The sequence below is a fragment of the Acanthochromis polyacanthus genome, chromosome 16 (assembly GCF_021347895.1).
Source record: "Acanthochromis polyacanthus isolate Apoly-LR-REF ecotype Palm Island chromosome 16, KAUST_Apoly_ChrSc, whole genome shotgun sequence".
In the NCBI taxonomy this organism is placed as follows: Eukaryota; Metazoa; Chordata; class Actinopteri; family Pomacentridae; genus Acanthochromis; species Acanthochromis polyacanthus.
Window position 1 is genome coordinate 18707257 of NC_067128.1, and position 15847 is coordinate 18723103.

At 38.4% G+C, this 15847-nt stretch overlaps 2 protein-coding genes across 2 annotated transcripts in view; both read left to right on the forward strand.

Moving 5' to 3' along the window:
* Nucleotides 1–15847, forward strand: part of LOC110957908 (E3 ubiquitin-protein ligase TRIM9) — a 94881-nt gene that overhangs the window by 32935 nt on the left and 46099 nt on the right. The window contains exons 2-3 of the mRNA XM_022204144.2: nucleotides 3406–3501; nucleotides 11932–12054. Of these exons, the coding sequence (XP_022059836.1) occupies nucleotides 3406–3501; nucleotides 11932–12054 (219 nt within the window). The remainder of the gene's footprint in view (nucleotides 1–3405; nucleotides 3502–11931; nucleotides 12055–15847) is intronic.
* Nucleotides 8187–15847, forward strand: part of LOC110945556 (moronecidin-like) — a 307687-nt gene continuing 300026 nt past the window's right edge. The window contains exon 1 of the mRNA XM_051960976.1: nucleotides 8187–8197. The gene's annotated coding sequence lies outside the window, so the exon portion shown is untranslated. The remainder of the gene's footprint in view (nucleotides 8198–15847) is intronic.

A 15847-nucleotide genomic window follows, 5' to 3' on the forward strand; every position in this document is an offset into this window, starting at 1 on the left:
GGTGGACTGCGCATTGTGTAGACGAGATTATACGTACAGTGGAGTGACCGTGGTAGATTTGATTTCAGATGTAGCCACAAGACTGACATTGAATAAAGAGGAATTTTCTAATAATCTGCACTTACACATAATCACCATTTCAAGTTTATTGTGTATGATTTAATGTTAAAATACAAACCGGTAAGACTGACTGTGTAACACTGAATTACTGCCCTACTTCGATGTAGCTACAAATATTTGTTTTATTGGCGTGCGAGAACAATCCAAATCTCTCATTTCCACAGTTGTGGATTTGTGCATGGAAGGAAGCCAAAGGGCTGAAACAAAGCACAGAGAAGAGATCTGGTGCATTATATCAACTGTGGCTAAAATTTTATTGATTTAGTGAATGAAACTTAATTTTTAAAACTTTTTGTGAGTCTTTAAAACAAAATCTTGCTGTTGGCTTTTGTGATATTTGTGGCTGTGGTTGTTTTTATTCTTTTCAAACATGCATTTACTGAATTTCAAAACCTCGCTTGACTTTAACGAATGCGATGATCACACATGCAGAGATTTCTGACCTTTGCTCTTTGTAGAAAATAAAACTTATTTATGGTTTTGAGACACAAAAAGGGAGTTCCACACCCTTCAAATTTCCTTCTGTCTATCTCTCTCTATGTATGTGTGTGTGCATGTGTGTGTGTGTGTGTGTGTGTGTGTGTGTGTGTGTGATTGCATTCATGAGATCACCATCCAGAAAAGGGGAAGCAGGTGGGGAATGTGGGTGTGGTGACAGCGGAGCAGATCCATCACAGCTTGGCATGTGTGTACCAGAGTGTGTTTCCTTTGTCCTGTCTTTTCTTATTTACCAGTGACTGATGCACACACACCCACCCAGTGGGCCTCTTCCTAAACAGTGTTGAGTTTGGCTGGAATATGTAATCCGCCTCATGGTGGTTTGCTGTGTTTGTTTGGTGATATGGACTCTTTGGATGTTTTATGATATTCAGCTTGTGTCCAGAATGGATATCATTGTTTTAAACACAGACAAAGACATCATCATCTCTTTCCAAAACTGTCTAAATTATTTTGCATATATGGCTTACATTCACGGTGCAAATATGTTTTATACTACAGTGTAAGTGCACAGATCTATTGTCAACAGAGTAGGAAAATGTCTGCAACTGTATCTAAGAAGATATTCCATAAAATCACAATATTAAACATCACATATGCCCTGAAAACCAAAGGTACTATGCAAAAAACATTTTAAAAGCTGTGAGAACCCTAATTTATACCATCTGCTGACTGATTGTCATGTCTTTCTTTTTTTTTTTTTTTTTTTAACTTTTGCTGGTTTAATAAATACCTAACCAAACCAGAGGAACAGCAGGACTACAGAGGTCAAACATATTAACATATCTCAGTTTACACAGCTTCAACTGGCGGTATCAATAATTTTTGGTGCCACAGCAGCTGCAGAACTAAGATACGCTGCACTTTAGCTAGACTGTCGCTAATATTTTGTGCCCTGATTCTAATCTTTCAACAGGCAAATAAATCTGAAGGGTAGAAATGAATTGAAAATACTTTGTATGCGTTTTGGGAAAACTTCTAAAACTGCATTTTAGTTTTCAGGCAGTCCAGGTATTTTAAAACCCTAAGAATACAAAAGTCCACCACTCGGTTAGAAAGCCAAACAATGACAAAAAGACAACATTTACCAGAGCCAGAAACTGTTTAAAACAAACCAAAAAGACAAAAAAAAACCCAAAACAGTCATGAGATTTCCATCTTTTCAAACTTGCCATTAAAAATTTTAATCTGACGTGCTGTTCTGTCAGGACAAGTAAACACATTTCACCTTAAAATCATGATATTTTATCAAAATTACTTTATTCTATATGTTTCATTAAAAAATGTTAAAAATAAATAATTTCCACTACTCATATTCTATCAACAAACTAAAAAAAATGTGTCATTTTTGTGCGAACTGTAAAACCATTGCCATCAGTCACTGGTTGAACTACAGTATGTGTGGCATCATTTTTATCCTATTTTTGATGCCTATGGGTCCTTAGGAAAATATTGATTCTAGTTATTCAGACAGCAATTTCAGTTTCAACTTTGTAATACTAACCAAAAACATTTCTGAGGTCTTAATGCTTCTAGTCATGGCTGTTGTGTTTTGTGCTGTTAGAGGTGAAGGACTTTATACTGAAGTGAAAAATTATCCCTACAACAATATAAATGTTACTCAAGCAAAAAAACACACACACAAAAAAAACACCTAGAAACTGCTTGTGGTTCAGAAGCTTAGAGGATCTGAAATCTTGTTTGCTTTGCGTATATTTCATTTCTGGAAACTAGATCACTGGCAAAATGAAATTATTCAGTCGACCAAAGGAAGCATCGCTAAGAAACGGAGCTGCTGATAGAGATACAGACAATATGTTACATTATACCATCTGTATACAGTGCAACACCTACAAAAAATAGGCAGAAAATTGGGAGAATTGCTGCATTTGGGAAAGAATAAATGCAATTTAATGAGGATCAAAGGCTGTAAATCCCATTAGTTTCGGTGCTCAGATCTAAGCGCAGACATTTTTTTGCGAATGGTAACGCTTGCATTTTCTCAAATATTTACTGCATTTTTCTGTTCATGATTTTTTTGTATTTTTAGCATGCTATGCTGCTGGACATTAAGCGTCATCAGAACCAAATGTACAGTTGCTGCTAATTCGGTTAATGCCTGATTATTTGCTTCAGTTTTGAATTACAATAAGGTGAAAAAAGCATTTTCAGCAACAATTTTTATGACTCTAATCTCAATAAAATGACTCCATTTTCTTACGATGCTGCACAGTCTCAGCCCATGAAAGGGAGTCTCAGTGAGTCCACCTTAGGCCAGGATCAAGTGTAAGCTGAGTATCCACAGAGAGCTGTCTGTGGGGTTAAATGATTACATAACCGACATCTTAGGAAAAGCCTTGAAGCCTCAGTGTATTACTGGTTGTACTGGTTTCACAGTTGGAATGAGAAGAGCTTTGATTCAGTCTCACACAGGGCTAATATTACATTCTTATGTAACCGAATGTTTGACCTTAGCCCCGATCTGTTTGATATCAAGTAATTTTTTTTCTTACTGAGGATGTGTACTTTCTGTTTTCAATAAGACAAGGTTTCTTGTTTGTATTTTTGTGTTTTTGAAAATGAAGGGTTGAAAATTCCTTAAATTCTTTAAGCATCAATAGATTTCATGTAAACTTGACTGGACCACAAATACATTATCTTCCTCTTTGTGCACACTGAACATTTGTGAATGTGATGCTTGTAGCAGTAAATGAAAAATGAATGACGTGGCCATTCTGTTTGATGTATTTTAACAGTGTTGTATCTTCTTTCTGTGTGTCTCTGCAGTGCCAGATCTCACAGGCTCTGAATGGAGTGTCAGAGAAAGCTAAAGATGCCAAGGAGTTCCTGGTTCAACTCAAGAACATGCTTCAGCAGATACAGGTATCAACACACCTTTACACTGAATTCAATATCAGATACACCACCGTTCAAAAGTTTGGTGTCACTTAGAAAGGTCCTCATTTTTGAAAGAAAAGCATTTTTTTAAATGAAGATAACATTAAATGAATCAGAAATACAGTCTAGACATAGCCTAGCCGGGCTAGACAACCCACGGCAACGAATTTAATTCTCTGCCAGGGTGGGTCAAGTTACCCTCCATAAGGCTCGAGGCTGGATTCTCCTAAAACTGGCCGGACCAATCACCATGAAGTGTAGAGTCAGAAGGCGGGCTTAACTAAGTGACGACAGAGGCGCGACGATTCTGACAGAAACAACCGGCGCACAATAAACAGTTATCTTTCGACTCGGCTTTGGCCACAGCCCTTAAAGATTTGAAGCTAAAATTCAACTTGAAAGATGAACAAAGGACGGCACTGAAGTGTTTCATTGAGAAGAAAGACGTATTTGGTTTTATGCCGACGGGATATGGCAAATCCTTAATATACCAGTTGGCTCCGCTGGTTGGGAAGCTAATGGGACTTAGCCACAATCCGCCGGCGCTCTAGGAACTCCGTCAGCCTATTCGTTGCGCTGATTGGTTGTATACCTACCCAATTGCTGCAGAGTGATTTGAAAGACAACCTTTTAGCCCGCCTCCCTCCCTGTCGAGCGGCCCTAGACCCTTGTGCCTTCAAAAACATGGGTCTTGCGCGGCCAGGCTAGTCTAGACATTGATAATGTGGTAAATGACTATTTCCAGCAACCATCACTCCTGTGTTCTAACGCTACATTGTGTTAGCTAATGGTGTTGAAAGGCTAATAGATGATTAGAAAACTCTTGTTCAGTTATGTTAGCACATGAAATGAAGTGTGAGTTTTCATTGAAAAAAATGTCTGGGTGACCCCACATTTTTGAACAATAATGTATATGGTTATTAATTCAATCTGTGACTATCTGTACAACTGTCGATCAGAAGACATCTTCATAGTATAATAGCATGATATTGTTCAGCCATCATATCATCACTAACAAACTATTTATAGCCTGGGGCGGTTTTCCTCACTGAAGCATTAAATAATGATTTTCAGACTAACTTTACTCTCAGTAGCTCAGAATGCAATTCAACCAGAAAACAAAAGTGAACGGAGTCTGCAAGTATTAACATTACAGTTGGACTTGCTGCTGTATCTTAGACTGTTGATAAAAATGCTAAATAATGGTTACATAGAAAGTAAGTAAAATTTTTATTCACGTTGAATCTTTTCAAACCAGGTTTACAATTCACAATCACAAAAAAGATGAATATTTAAGTCAATAAATACAACAGACAGAAACAACAGTTGTTTAAAGGCTGAAATCTACTGCCGCTAAATGCTATATCCAAACAGTTGCTCCCATTCTGTGTACAGCTCCACTACTGGCAGTGTCTAAGTTCATGCCAGCACTTTGTCTGCGTGCTGCCCGGTAACACTTCACACTACTATATTTTCAGCCTCAGTGCTCCAGAAAAAACCCATTTGTTTTTCCACTCGCTCCCTACTCATGCATCTCAGTTCCCACAGCAGCTCCCTCTCCTCATTTCACCTTTTGCTGTCACTGCCTCGCCACTGTGTAGATATGGCAATCCATTTTAACATTTCATAGCGAGCCTAGATATGTATTGCAGATATCAGTAATTCAATTCTTCCTTGTCAAAACGAAAAACATTTCAGATATCCACAATAACATTCTTCCTATCCGCAGTTGTCATTTCTGATATCCACATCATTCTTCATCCAAGGACAAATGATATCACTCTTAGCATTAATGTGTAGGAGGTTTCTTATTTCACATATTTACACTTCAGTGTCAGACTTCTGCACTTCACATTCGCATTTTAAGCAAACTATGGAACTGCGACTGCAGCTGCTTTTGACAAACCATGTTACTGCCATGTCAGAGCAGCCCAAGACAGGGGCCAAAATTGGTCTCAAATGTTATTGAATTTCAACATGAAGACAGCATGGAAGCAGATTAAAATTTTGCACATACATTTAAAGCCCTCTGCACACCAGTTTTTGTGGTCCTACAAATTCAGTCCACAATAGACCCTGTGCACGTCAAAATGCTAACTTCCGGGTTCTGACCGGGAGGGCTTACAGGTCCTTCCGGAGGCTATTTCGCAGCGTGGATAACATGGAATCAAAAAAGAAAAACACTGTTTTCTCGGCAAAACAAAAAAATCAGATTTCAGCGTGTTCAAGGTCGATATGGGAGGTACTGTAGTGTACCATTATGTTCGGCTTCTGGTGTTTATAACGGTTCTATAAGCCTTCACCGTTTTCCAAAAGACCGGCATTTGCGGGCTCAGTGGATTGCCAAAATTAGACAAAAAAAAATGTTTCACACTGAGCTGAGGATCGGGAATATTAGTGCATAGTCACTGATCAAACAGCAAATATCTGATAAACTATAACAACAATCCGTGCACTCTTCAATCATTTGTTATTCCGTTTTGACACCTAATCAAATATAGAGGAAATCCAAGCATTTATTTGTCATTTTGTTCAAACAAAACTACAAATATAAAATGTCTTGCTGAACTCGACTAAGTACCAAAGACTAAAGTGTAAATTGGATTCTAGTAGCTAACTAAGCAAAAAATAGTAATGTATAAATACTAGAAAATAAAATGATAAGGTACATGTTTGGCAAGCCCTACAGTTAAGCTAGCGCTAGTTATGTAGGATGCGATGCCACTTACCTTCAAAGTTATATATCTACTGGGATATATAAAATTTGAATCCCTTTTCCCGTTTGCTTTGAGGAGCTGACGAAAAATCATCAAAGAGACGATAAACATCGTCAACAGAAATTTTAGGCAAGTTGCCTAGGCAGCTGGAAAAGTAAAGTGTACTTCTGGCTTCTTCCATTTTGACAGCGCTGTAAGCGGGACCGGAAGTAACTGTAGCACCCAGAGTTTTTCAACCGGAATTAGCACATGCTATCATGCACAGGGTGTATTCCATTCAAGTCCATTTCACCATTTTGAAATGGCAAAATGTAGAACCTTGGCTTGCCATACTTTCCACCCATCAAATTCTACTCATGTTTGAGGCCTGAAAAGTTAGTAAAATGTCTATCAGAGACTAGATGTTTTGGTAAAAACAAAAGAAAACTATGGATACATCAACACTTATAGACTTACAATAACTTCCCCAATATCACCCTGATTTAAAAATGTGGCCTCTACTTGAACCATTCAATCAGTTGAACTTCCTAGAAATGATTTTGTCTTTCTCCTCACCATTTCTCCCAGCTCTGAAATTCTAAAAATTCAGTTTTACAGACCTCAGTCTTGGGACCCAGAAGCAAATAAGTAAACTCTGTGCAAAATCGAGGCCATTCTAGCAACACATAGCCTGGATTCTGTCTGAAATGAAACAGACTGACCCCATCGCCTGGTGGGGCATAGCCTTGGAGATTAGCTCTTTAGGTAAAGTGCCTTAGTTGTTGCAATCCAAGCTGTGTATTTTGGGTTCATGCCACATGGGTGCATTCGAGCGATGATTCTCAGCTTTGATTCCAGGGCAGAGTGGACCTTTGCTCCATGTCATTTTTCTTCTCACTTTCCCCACATTCCCTGTCTCTCTTCACTCTTTTTGTTGAAGACAAGATCGCCATGAGCCCTAACTGTCTACTCTTAGTTGTGCCCACCAGAAAACAACAGCATGTACTGCTTGTTGAAAAACTTGAAAGAACCTACCATTAAGTATTTCTTGACAAGTGACCTTTTGTGGCCGAGTGATTGATGACTGCTCTCTCTCGAAAACAAAAGCAAAAATAGTGAGGTATATTGTTGCAGTCCATCTTTAAAACACAAGTATAAATGTGTGACTAGACAGAGAGAAAGTCTGACCTTAGATATTATCGCACAGTTCAATATGTGTTACTGCACATCATTCCGATACATATGAGCAGGTAAGGACCTCCTCCACTTTTGAGTAGGCTCAGTAAGCCATTATCACTTCATTTAATGGTGGTGTGGCCACAATTTGGCACCAACAGAGGTCCACACTTGGATCCTTGTGGGACAGAGAATATGTAAATCTGCTCATTTTCACTCATAAGACTTGATTTTAAGTGACATCTTACACCACACTGTTGGGAGTTAGTCTGCATGCCAAAGACCTGTGATGTTCAGGCAGCTTTGTCAAACATGTAGTCAAAAACCAATTCCAATCAAAAGTTGGAGTCATCATAAAGCTCTCAAGAAAGAATCTTCAAGCAGTCTTCACACTCTGATGCGACTAATGTTAATTTAATACAGAGGCTGTATGAACAAACAAGCAAAATCTCAAGATTCTAACTGACTGCATAAAGCATTACAGCATCTTTTATGCCTATGTAAACTTCTTTTGAACTCTACTGTTCCATTCTGGAAAGTCAAAACCAATTGTCTTAAGACTCAATCAGAATGTATCGATGTAATCACATCAAAAGATTCTCTCTTTTTTTTTTACTTCTGCTAGGTTTACATTATTTCTGCTTAGCTCAGCTGACCTTGGTTTCAACTCATGAGTGCAGATGAAGAGAGGGCATGAACTTCCAGTCTTGTTCCTTGTATAGGCTTCATGAGCTTCCGTTGGGTTGCTGCTTTGCACGGGATTATTTAGTGTATGAATAATTCAGCCAACACGTTAGGTCTTCCGATCTTATCATTGTTTGTTCTAAAATCTGATTTACACATCCTATTTGTCTCATTTTATCATCCCTTCAATCTTAAAATGCCACAACAACACTAATGGTTAGATTTTTTTCTTCTGTCTCATTTTGACTTTTGCTTTCACTCAGTGTCTTTTTAGTCAGTGTTGAGTTCAATTTTGGCCCCAAAACTAATTGGTTAGGTTGGGAAAAAGATCTTGATCTAGCTTAAAATACATCCTGTTGCTACCTTTAACACATATTGCAAAGCTCCATTTGCTCTGATGCTTTCTAGTGTAAAATATCCATTGAAGACAAATTTTGCACTGTAACTTGTATACTGATAACGTCCACATCAGTTGGACTTTTGGCACTGGGGGCCACTCTTTATCCTTATGTATATTAAGATTGCTGATTTTTTTTGTTGTTGCTATTATTAACCATAGTCTTTTCCTAATCTTAATTGAGCATTTGCCTCAATGTAAACCATAGAAGCAGTAACAGGAAAATATTGTGTACCGAGTGCAGTGGCAGACAACAGGTTTAAGTAAGGTTTAACTACCTCAAAGATGCAGTTTCTAGAGGCAGCTATTTTCAAACTCGCTATTAAATCACCGTTGCAAGACCTGCAAGATTTCAGGATTCCTTTTTTACTTGAATTTCTCTCTATCTCCATGAGTGTGACAACACAGAGGCCTGGCTGTGCAAGATTGTACCAAAACCCATATCCACGTCTGATCAGTTTTCTTCACATGTGGAGGTCTTTACATAATTTACCGTACAACACTACTGCTGTGTGTTGGACTAAATGTCTTGCTTTGAGGAACTTTCTGGTAATGGACAATAAGCCCCAAATTAATCAGTCACAGAGCAACATTCGGGCTCTAAACTAAAAACAAACCTTATCATTCACATTTTCGTAGCGGCTATGTGTGTAAATTTGCATGTGCGTGTTTTCCCTGTAGACAGCATTACTGTGCAGCAGATCTCTCGTATTGCATCTGCCGGTCGTGCACACAAAAGCGCACACATATGCACATACACACTCTGTCTGCATGGACAGTTATTGCTGCAGCAATGCAAGCAGGCATTAAGAGTCTTATTACAAAGAGAAGAGGATTGTGTTTAAGCACACAAGAAAAAAAAACTCTTAGCTTTACTTTGCTCTGTCTGAGCCAATCGAGCAGGAAAAGAGATGGATGGATAAAGAGAAAGGCAAGTGTATGAAAGAGGAGTAAATATCTGCAGCACTCATCCTCTTACAGATCTGAACTGTGTCCCGGAGCGGAAGAGGCTTGATTGGAAATCACTGCTGTAAGACCTCATCTGCTCATCAGTGCAGCCATGAAATGCCCGAGTGGATCATTCTCTAATTAACAACCAGTTACTGTATGATACTGGATGAAAACCTATAGGACATGACTCAGGGCCTCCTGTTTGTTAATCGGGCTGCAGCACTGTATGGAGACGAGTACAAACAAGATGCAGGTTGTCAAAGCATCAACCTTTATTGACAAAGCTTTAACATCTAATATTTCTAACGCAGTTGTTTTGACATTTTTGTCCTTAAGGTCCTGAGTGTCCCGAGCTGTTTCTGTCAAACTGTCACAGAACAAAATTAACACTACATCACAATCAATGTGCTGCTAATCACTGGCTAATTCCAGACTGTGATAAATAAATCACTTGTGGTCCTGACATTTACACTACCAGTCAAAGGTTTGACTGTATTTTGTGATGGATAATTCTTTTCTTTTCTTATTTCCCACCCATCATAAACAGCAGTGTCACCATTTAAACAAACTGGTTGTCATTTTCATTTTTCTAATCCTGAAAAAGAATGAATATTTAGTGGTTGTAAATCTGTACTGATGTTGATTTAAAAAATGTAGGCAGCTAAAGTGGCTATTACAATTATTTCATGGGAAAATAATATTGGCTGTCTTTTATTTATTTTGAAATAAAAACAACAATTGTATCATGTAAGCAAACTGGCATTTAAAGAGTTAAAATCCTGAAAATGAAAGAATATTTAGCAGTTATGAGCAGGAGGGGAGTTGCTTAAAGATATACGCCTAGTAAAAATAGAAAATACTATTAATATATAATATTTTTCTCAATATTTTTTCACTGACATTTTTGATATTTATGGCCCAGACTGTTAGTTTTGTTGTTGTTTTTTTTTCAGATCTTATTTGTCACACGCAAAAAATAATTCATCCGAATCAATGTTGTTGCTTATCATTGGCAATTCCCAGAGTGTGGTGTGGTTTATCCTTAAGGACCTGAGTAACTTAGTCATTAAAGACAATGCTGAAAATGTTACCACTCAGTTTTCATGAGTTCCCCCCAAATTTTCAGCTGAACCCTTTTCTGTAGCGGCTCTCTTGTGTGGATATAAGCTTCTACTGTTTGTTTACATGTGATTCACATGACTCAGTAATCAAAACTAAAGTCTGTGTCAAGCAACTCAGCAATTTCTAAGCTAGAAATGTGTGAAATTAGAACTTTTGAAAGCTTCTGTTTTGTATGTAACTAATATATATCTTTGGATTTCCTTCTCTCTATCACAGTTTTGTGCACCATGTCAGCCATTTAAAGGCATTTAAGAACTCACTGAACATTTAGTTGAAGCATCACAAATCCATTGTTGTCACAACCAGAAAACTCCAAATATGTGCATCTAGTCCCCTACATTTTAAGGTAAATAAATAGGTAATGTTAGCATACACATTGAACTGTGCATGCATTTGCTTCACTTTAAGCCACTAACTATGGTGTGGTACTGTTTGCATGAGAAGTTATGAAGCATTAAACAAACAGAGGATTGCAAAATAAAGTAGGACAGAGCCCAGAACAGCTGTTGCAAAAAGCTGCAGGAAGAGTTTTGATTTGCATCTCTGAGTACACAAATATACGCTGTGCTGTGTGCGTTTTTAATGCATGTTTAGTTTTTAAGCCATTTAATGATTAAAACTGCCTTGAAACTTATTTTCATTTTGTATGGTTTCAGTGTTGGGTTATGTAATATTTTGGTCAGCAGTCTGTTGAAAAAAGAAATATAGATGCTGTAAATGCTGGTCAAAAAAAGTTCTGAAGACCCGATCTTTTCTTTTGTGTTGTAATGATAAGCTAAAAATCCTGTCCCGCAGTTGTTCTAAGATCAGTTAAAATTTGCGAGCCATTCCAGCTGGAAATGTCTTCTTATAATGTCGTGCTGACCTCAGCTTCTGACCCAGAGAAAATGCTGGTCACAGTCACAGATTGTTGGTTAATCAAAGCACAACACTAGAATTGAAACTGACAGGATGGTATTTTCATGGGCTGCGTTTTGAGGGGAAAATGGTGTAGAGCCTGGCAGTTAGACGGTGAATATGATGAATGATTCGCTTGTGTGCGCAGCCGATTGAAATAATTAACACTGTAGATTCATGTTTTTGTTGCTTCTGCAAAAATAGAACAAGCTGTGGCTGATAAATTAACATATCAGTAATAAACACAAAGCTGCTCCGCGCTCCTAAATGACGAGAAACATACCAACAGATCTATTTTAGTCTCTGTGTTGTGTTTTTGTGACCCAAACGCATAATGATGATGACTTTGGAGCACCTTAAAGTAGCTTTATTTTGATAGAGATGCCACATGCTGTGATGTATTCGGGTCAGGAACGCATTAGTTCATTTCACTTGTTCATTTTCCTTTGTACTTCATAATGACTGTGCCTCTGCTGCCTGTTTGTGCTGCAGGAGAACGGTGTGGAGTTCGAGGCCTGTCTCGTGGCTCAGTGTGACTCTTTGATTGAGGCGCTGACCAGACAGAAAGCCAAACTGCTGACCAAAGTCACCAAGGAGAAGGAGTACAAGCTAAAGGTGAGACTGATTTCCATGTATCCAAACTGTCAAGAAAGTCAACTCCTAATGACTCTTCTAATCAAAAAATGCGAATCAGCGGGAGCCATCAGCTGGATTGGAAAGAATATTTGGAATCCACATAATCTAATCTAAAAAGATTTTCTAATAACCATCTTAATTGTGTGACCTTTCTTGATGATTGTGTTGAACTTTACAGGGAACCTTTCAACATATGAAAAGGCTTATTACGAAAACAGAAAACATCTCTTCAACAGTTCATTTCTTTACTCATGAGTACTGATGGCTTCCTTTCCATAAAGCAAGCAGACTGTTTGTTTTATTTGATTCTACCAATTGGTATTAAAATCTGGCTGCCTGCTTGTCTTTCAGTCCAGTTCTTTTTTAACGGCTTGCATCCAACTGCAGCAGCAAGTCTTTTCCGACTCCTTATATATGTCAAAGTAAATTTAGGTCCAAAAAGGCTGGGTAGTTTGGGGATTATCATGATGTATATGTTTAGGTGCAGAAGATTTTGGGGGAAAAAAGCAAAAAAAACAAGCAGTTTATACATAACTATGCAACTGGGCTAACTGGGCTTAGCACTTTCACCTAGCAGCTAGAAGATCCCTGGTTCACGTCCCGGCCTTCCTGGGATCTTTCTGCATGAAGTTTTCATGTTCTCCCTGTGCATGCGTGGGTTTTCTGTGGGTTCTCCGGCTTCCTCCCACAGTCCAAAAACATGCTGAGGTTAATTGGTAGCTCTAAATTGTCTATAGGTGTGAAGGTGAGTGTGCTTGTCTGTCTCTATGTATAGACTGATGACCTGTCCAGGGTGTCCCCCGTCTTCACCCTAAGTCAGCTGGGATAGACCCCAGACCCCCTGTGACCCTAATAAGGATTAAAGGGTATACAGACAATGGATGGTTAAGAATGCAACTATTTGAATGACGAAAATTGTGACATAAAAATTACACAATGGCAATAGCTGTTAGCAGGTTTCAGTTGTCGTTTTCAGATTGTTAATTTCTGGCAAAATACAAATACAAAAAACTCTCATGTGAAACCACGAGTGCTGTCCTCATATGGGTCTACCAGGCACATGCAAGGCCAGTGGTCCAAACAGTCAGATGTAATAATAATAATAATACCGTAATAATAATAATAATAATAATGAAAATGTTTATAAAGCGCTTTCAGTCAAAGTGCTGTACATAGAGATAAAAACTATAAAAACAGATAAAAACAATAACAATAAAAAAGACATCAGTAAAACCAACAATTTAAGATTCATATGTAACAGTAAACAAGTGGGTCTTCAGTTTTGTTTTAATACATCAGTGGAAGACGCCTGCCTGATTTCAGTAGGTAGACTGTTCTACAATGCTGATGCACGGAAAGAAAAAGTCCGTTCCCCAACCGTCTTTCTATATACCTTTGGGACTCTCAGAAGACCAGTTCCCTGGGAATGTAAAACGCAAATGGGGAGATATGGTTTCACCAAATTTGACAGGTACAATGGGGCAATATGATCTCAGAATTATGATGTATATTCCAATAAGAGACACAAATCAGCCAAAATAAGACACAAGAGAGACATAAATTAAATTATATAAAATGACCACAACAAGTCAAGATGGCAACAAATGTAACATGTAGAGAAACAACCAACATGGCACGCAAAGTGATTAAAATGGAGAAATAAAACAGCACAAAGAAAAGCAATATGAGCACAAAGAGGCACAAAATTAAAAATCATGAGCTACAACATGACCAAAATGGAACAAAACAAGACCATAGTGGGACAGGAAGATTAAGGCAAACAGAAGCACAATGTCCAGAAAATGACCCTACAGGGATGTGAAATGAGCACATCAACAGAAAATTGGCCATACACATTGCAATGTGACCAAAATGAGACACGAAATTATCAAAGAAAAACCACAGAGATGCCAAATGACCTCAGTGAGACATAGAATTAACATGACACACAAAATGACCATAGTGAGACAAAAACATGACCACAAAGAGATGCAAAATGCTGCCAAACATCTGCAAGAAGCACAGTTGGAGATATGCAGCAAATGCAAATCGTGGCGGCCTGACTGTTAGAGTGCTGCTCCTCTGAGGGATGATTCAAGGCCTTTTACACTGTGCTCAGGGGCCATTGTTTTATAATCCGTCCATGGCTGCTCTAACACTGACAGACAATCGTGATTGGAAAAGTATGTCTTGAGGATTATTAAACATAAAAAAATTGCGGTCACAAATGATTTCAGTCTGGCAGCATAGTTTCCTGTAAATCCACTGCTTGGGGTTTCCTAAGTTCCACTGTGTCACATGGACGCCTGCCCAGCATCAACGTGCCCACCGACCGACTGACCGTCTGGCTGATGGAGGGGGAGGGGAGAGGAGACGAGGGCATTTGGACGGAAGCCCCAAGGACAGCTGTAGTCATTATCTGGGGATTGAGATTTAGCCAGAGGGCAAAGAGCCGCAGGCAGTGAGGAAGCCGGGGCAAGAGACCAATAGCTGTTGGTAGCTGATAAACCAAACTCACATCTTAAATACTCATCTGGGCAACAGGCATCAACAACTAATGGATAGATGCTTTGTTCATGTAGAGAAGAGCTCTGAATTGAGTTTAAAAACAAAACTCGTGAGCTGAGCAGCTGTAGAACACTACTTCTTTAAAAGTCCATCCATCTACACCCAGTTTGCAACAGCAGAGGTTTTGAAGGAAGCATACGTCAAACAAATTAGGTTTTCTATTGCCATAACAAGAACATGTTGTTATTTAATGTGTCTGGCAAGTAGCAAAATGTTCACTGACACGTACTGTATTTCATTTGTTTTACGCTAAATGATCACATATTGTAGCGTAATACCCACTTATAGCTAGTGAATTTTTATGGTGCTGTTTAGGCTCTCACAATACTGAATCAAAACAACAGTGTCTCCCCTTTTAACCAACCTGGAAGGGAACCCTGGGCTTTGCTGTTGAAGTCTTGAAGTTTGTCCATCCCAGCTACCTTTCGAAACCTTATCTGAACCTCCTACCACAGATTTCATCACAATGCAACAATTTTATACTATATAAAACTAATTTCTAGAATACAGGATTGTTTTTCAGGCTTTACCATAGACTGTATACAAAAGATAGATGGAGCCTCTGAGTCTGAAACGTGAACCTGTTGAAGTGCTGTAAACCTGTAATATTCCAAGACTTTATGAATGCAAAAATGTGTTGAGGACAAAGTGGGGTACATTTTAGGGCGGGGTAATGGTGTGATTGACAGGTCACTAATGTATCACTGTATGTAATGTCCTTGAGATTTCCAGTAAGATCTAACACTTGCTCATTCATTCCAGTTTGAAAAGACCAAGATAGGAATAGGTAACATTGCATTTGCTACCTCCATCTTTTATATGTAATCTATGGGCATTAACTTTCAAATTCATAATTTAACAGACAAAAAACATAAATAAGTAAATACAGGTTCTGGCTTCTCTGAGACTTAGATACCGTGCAAGTGTAAATTGAGAAGAGATTTGCACTCATTAATATGTATTGATAAAGATAAGGAGCCCTTCTGTGTCTTTTCTGCACTACATCTCAGGGCTGCCTCATCCTTATAGTTCACAAGTTGAGAACAGATCTTGTTTTAAACTTTTAGAGTCTCCTTATTGTTTTAGCCGGCAAATGCTAGGATGCATCTGATTGAAACAGATCCTCACATTAACTAGATTTTATCCCATCCTGTGGGTTTTATTGCAGCTCTTATCTATTTACTATTCATCCTTATCTCTTCAT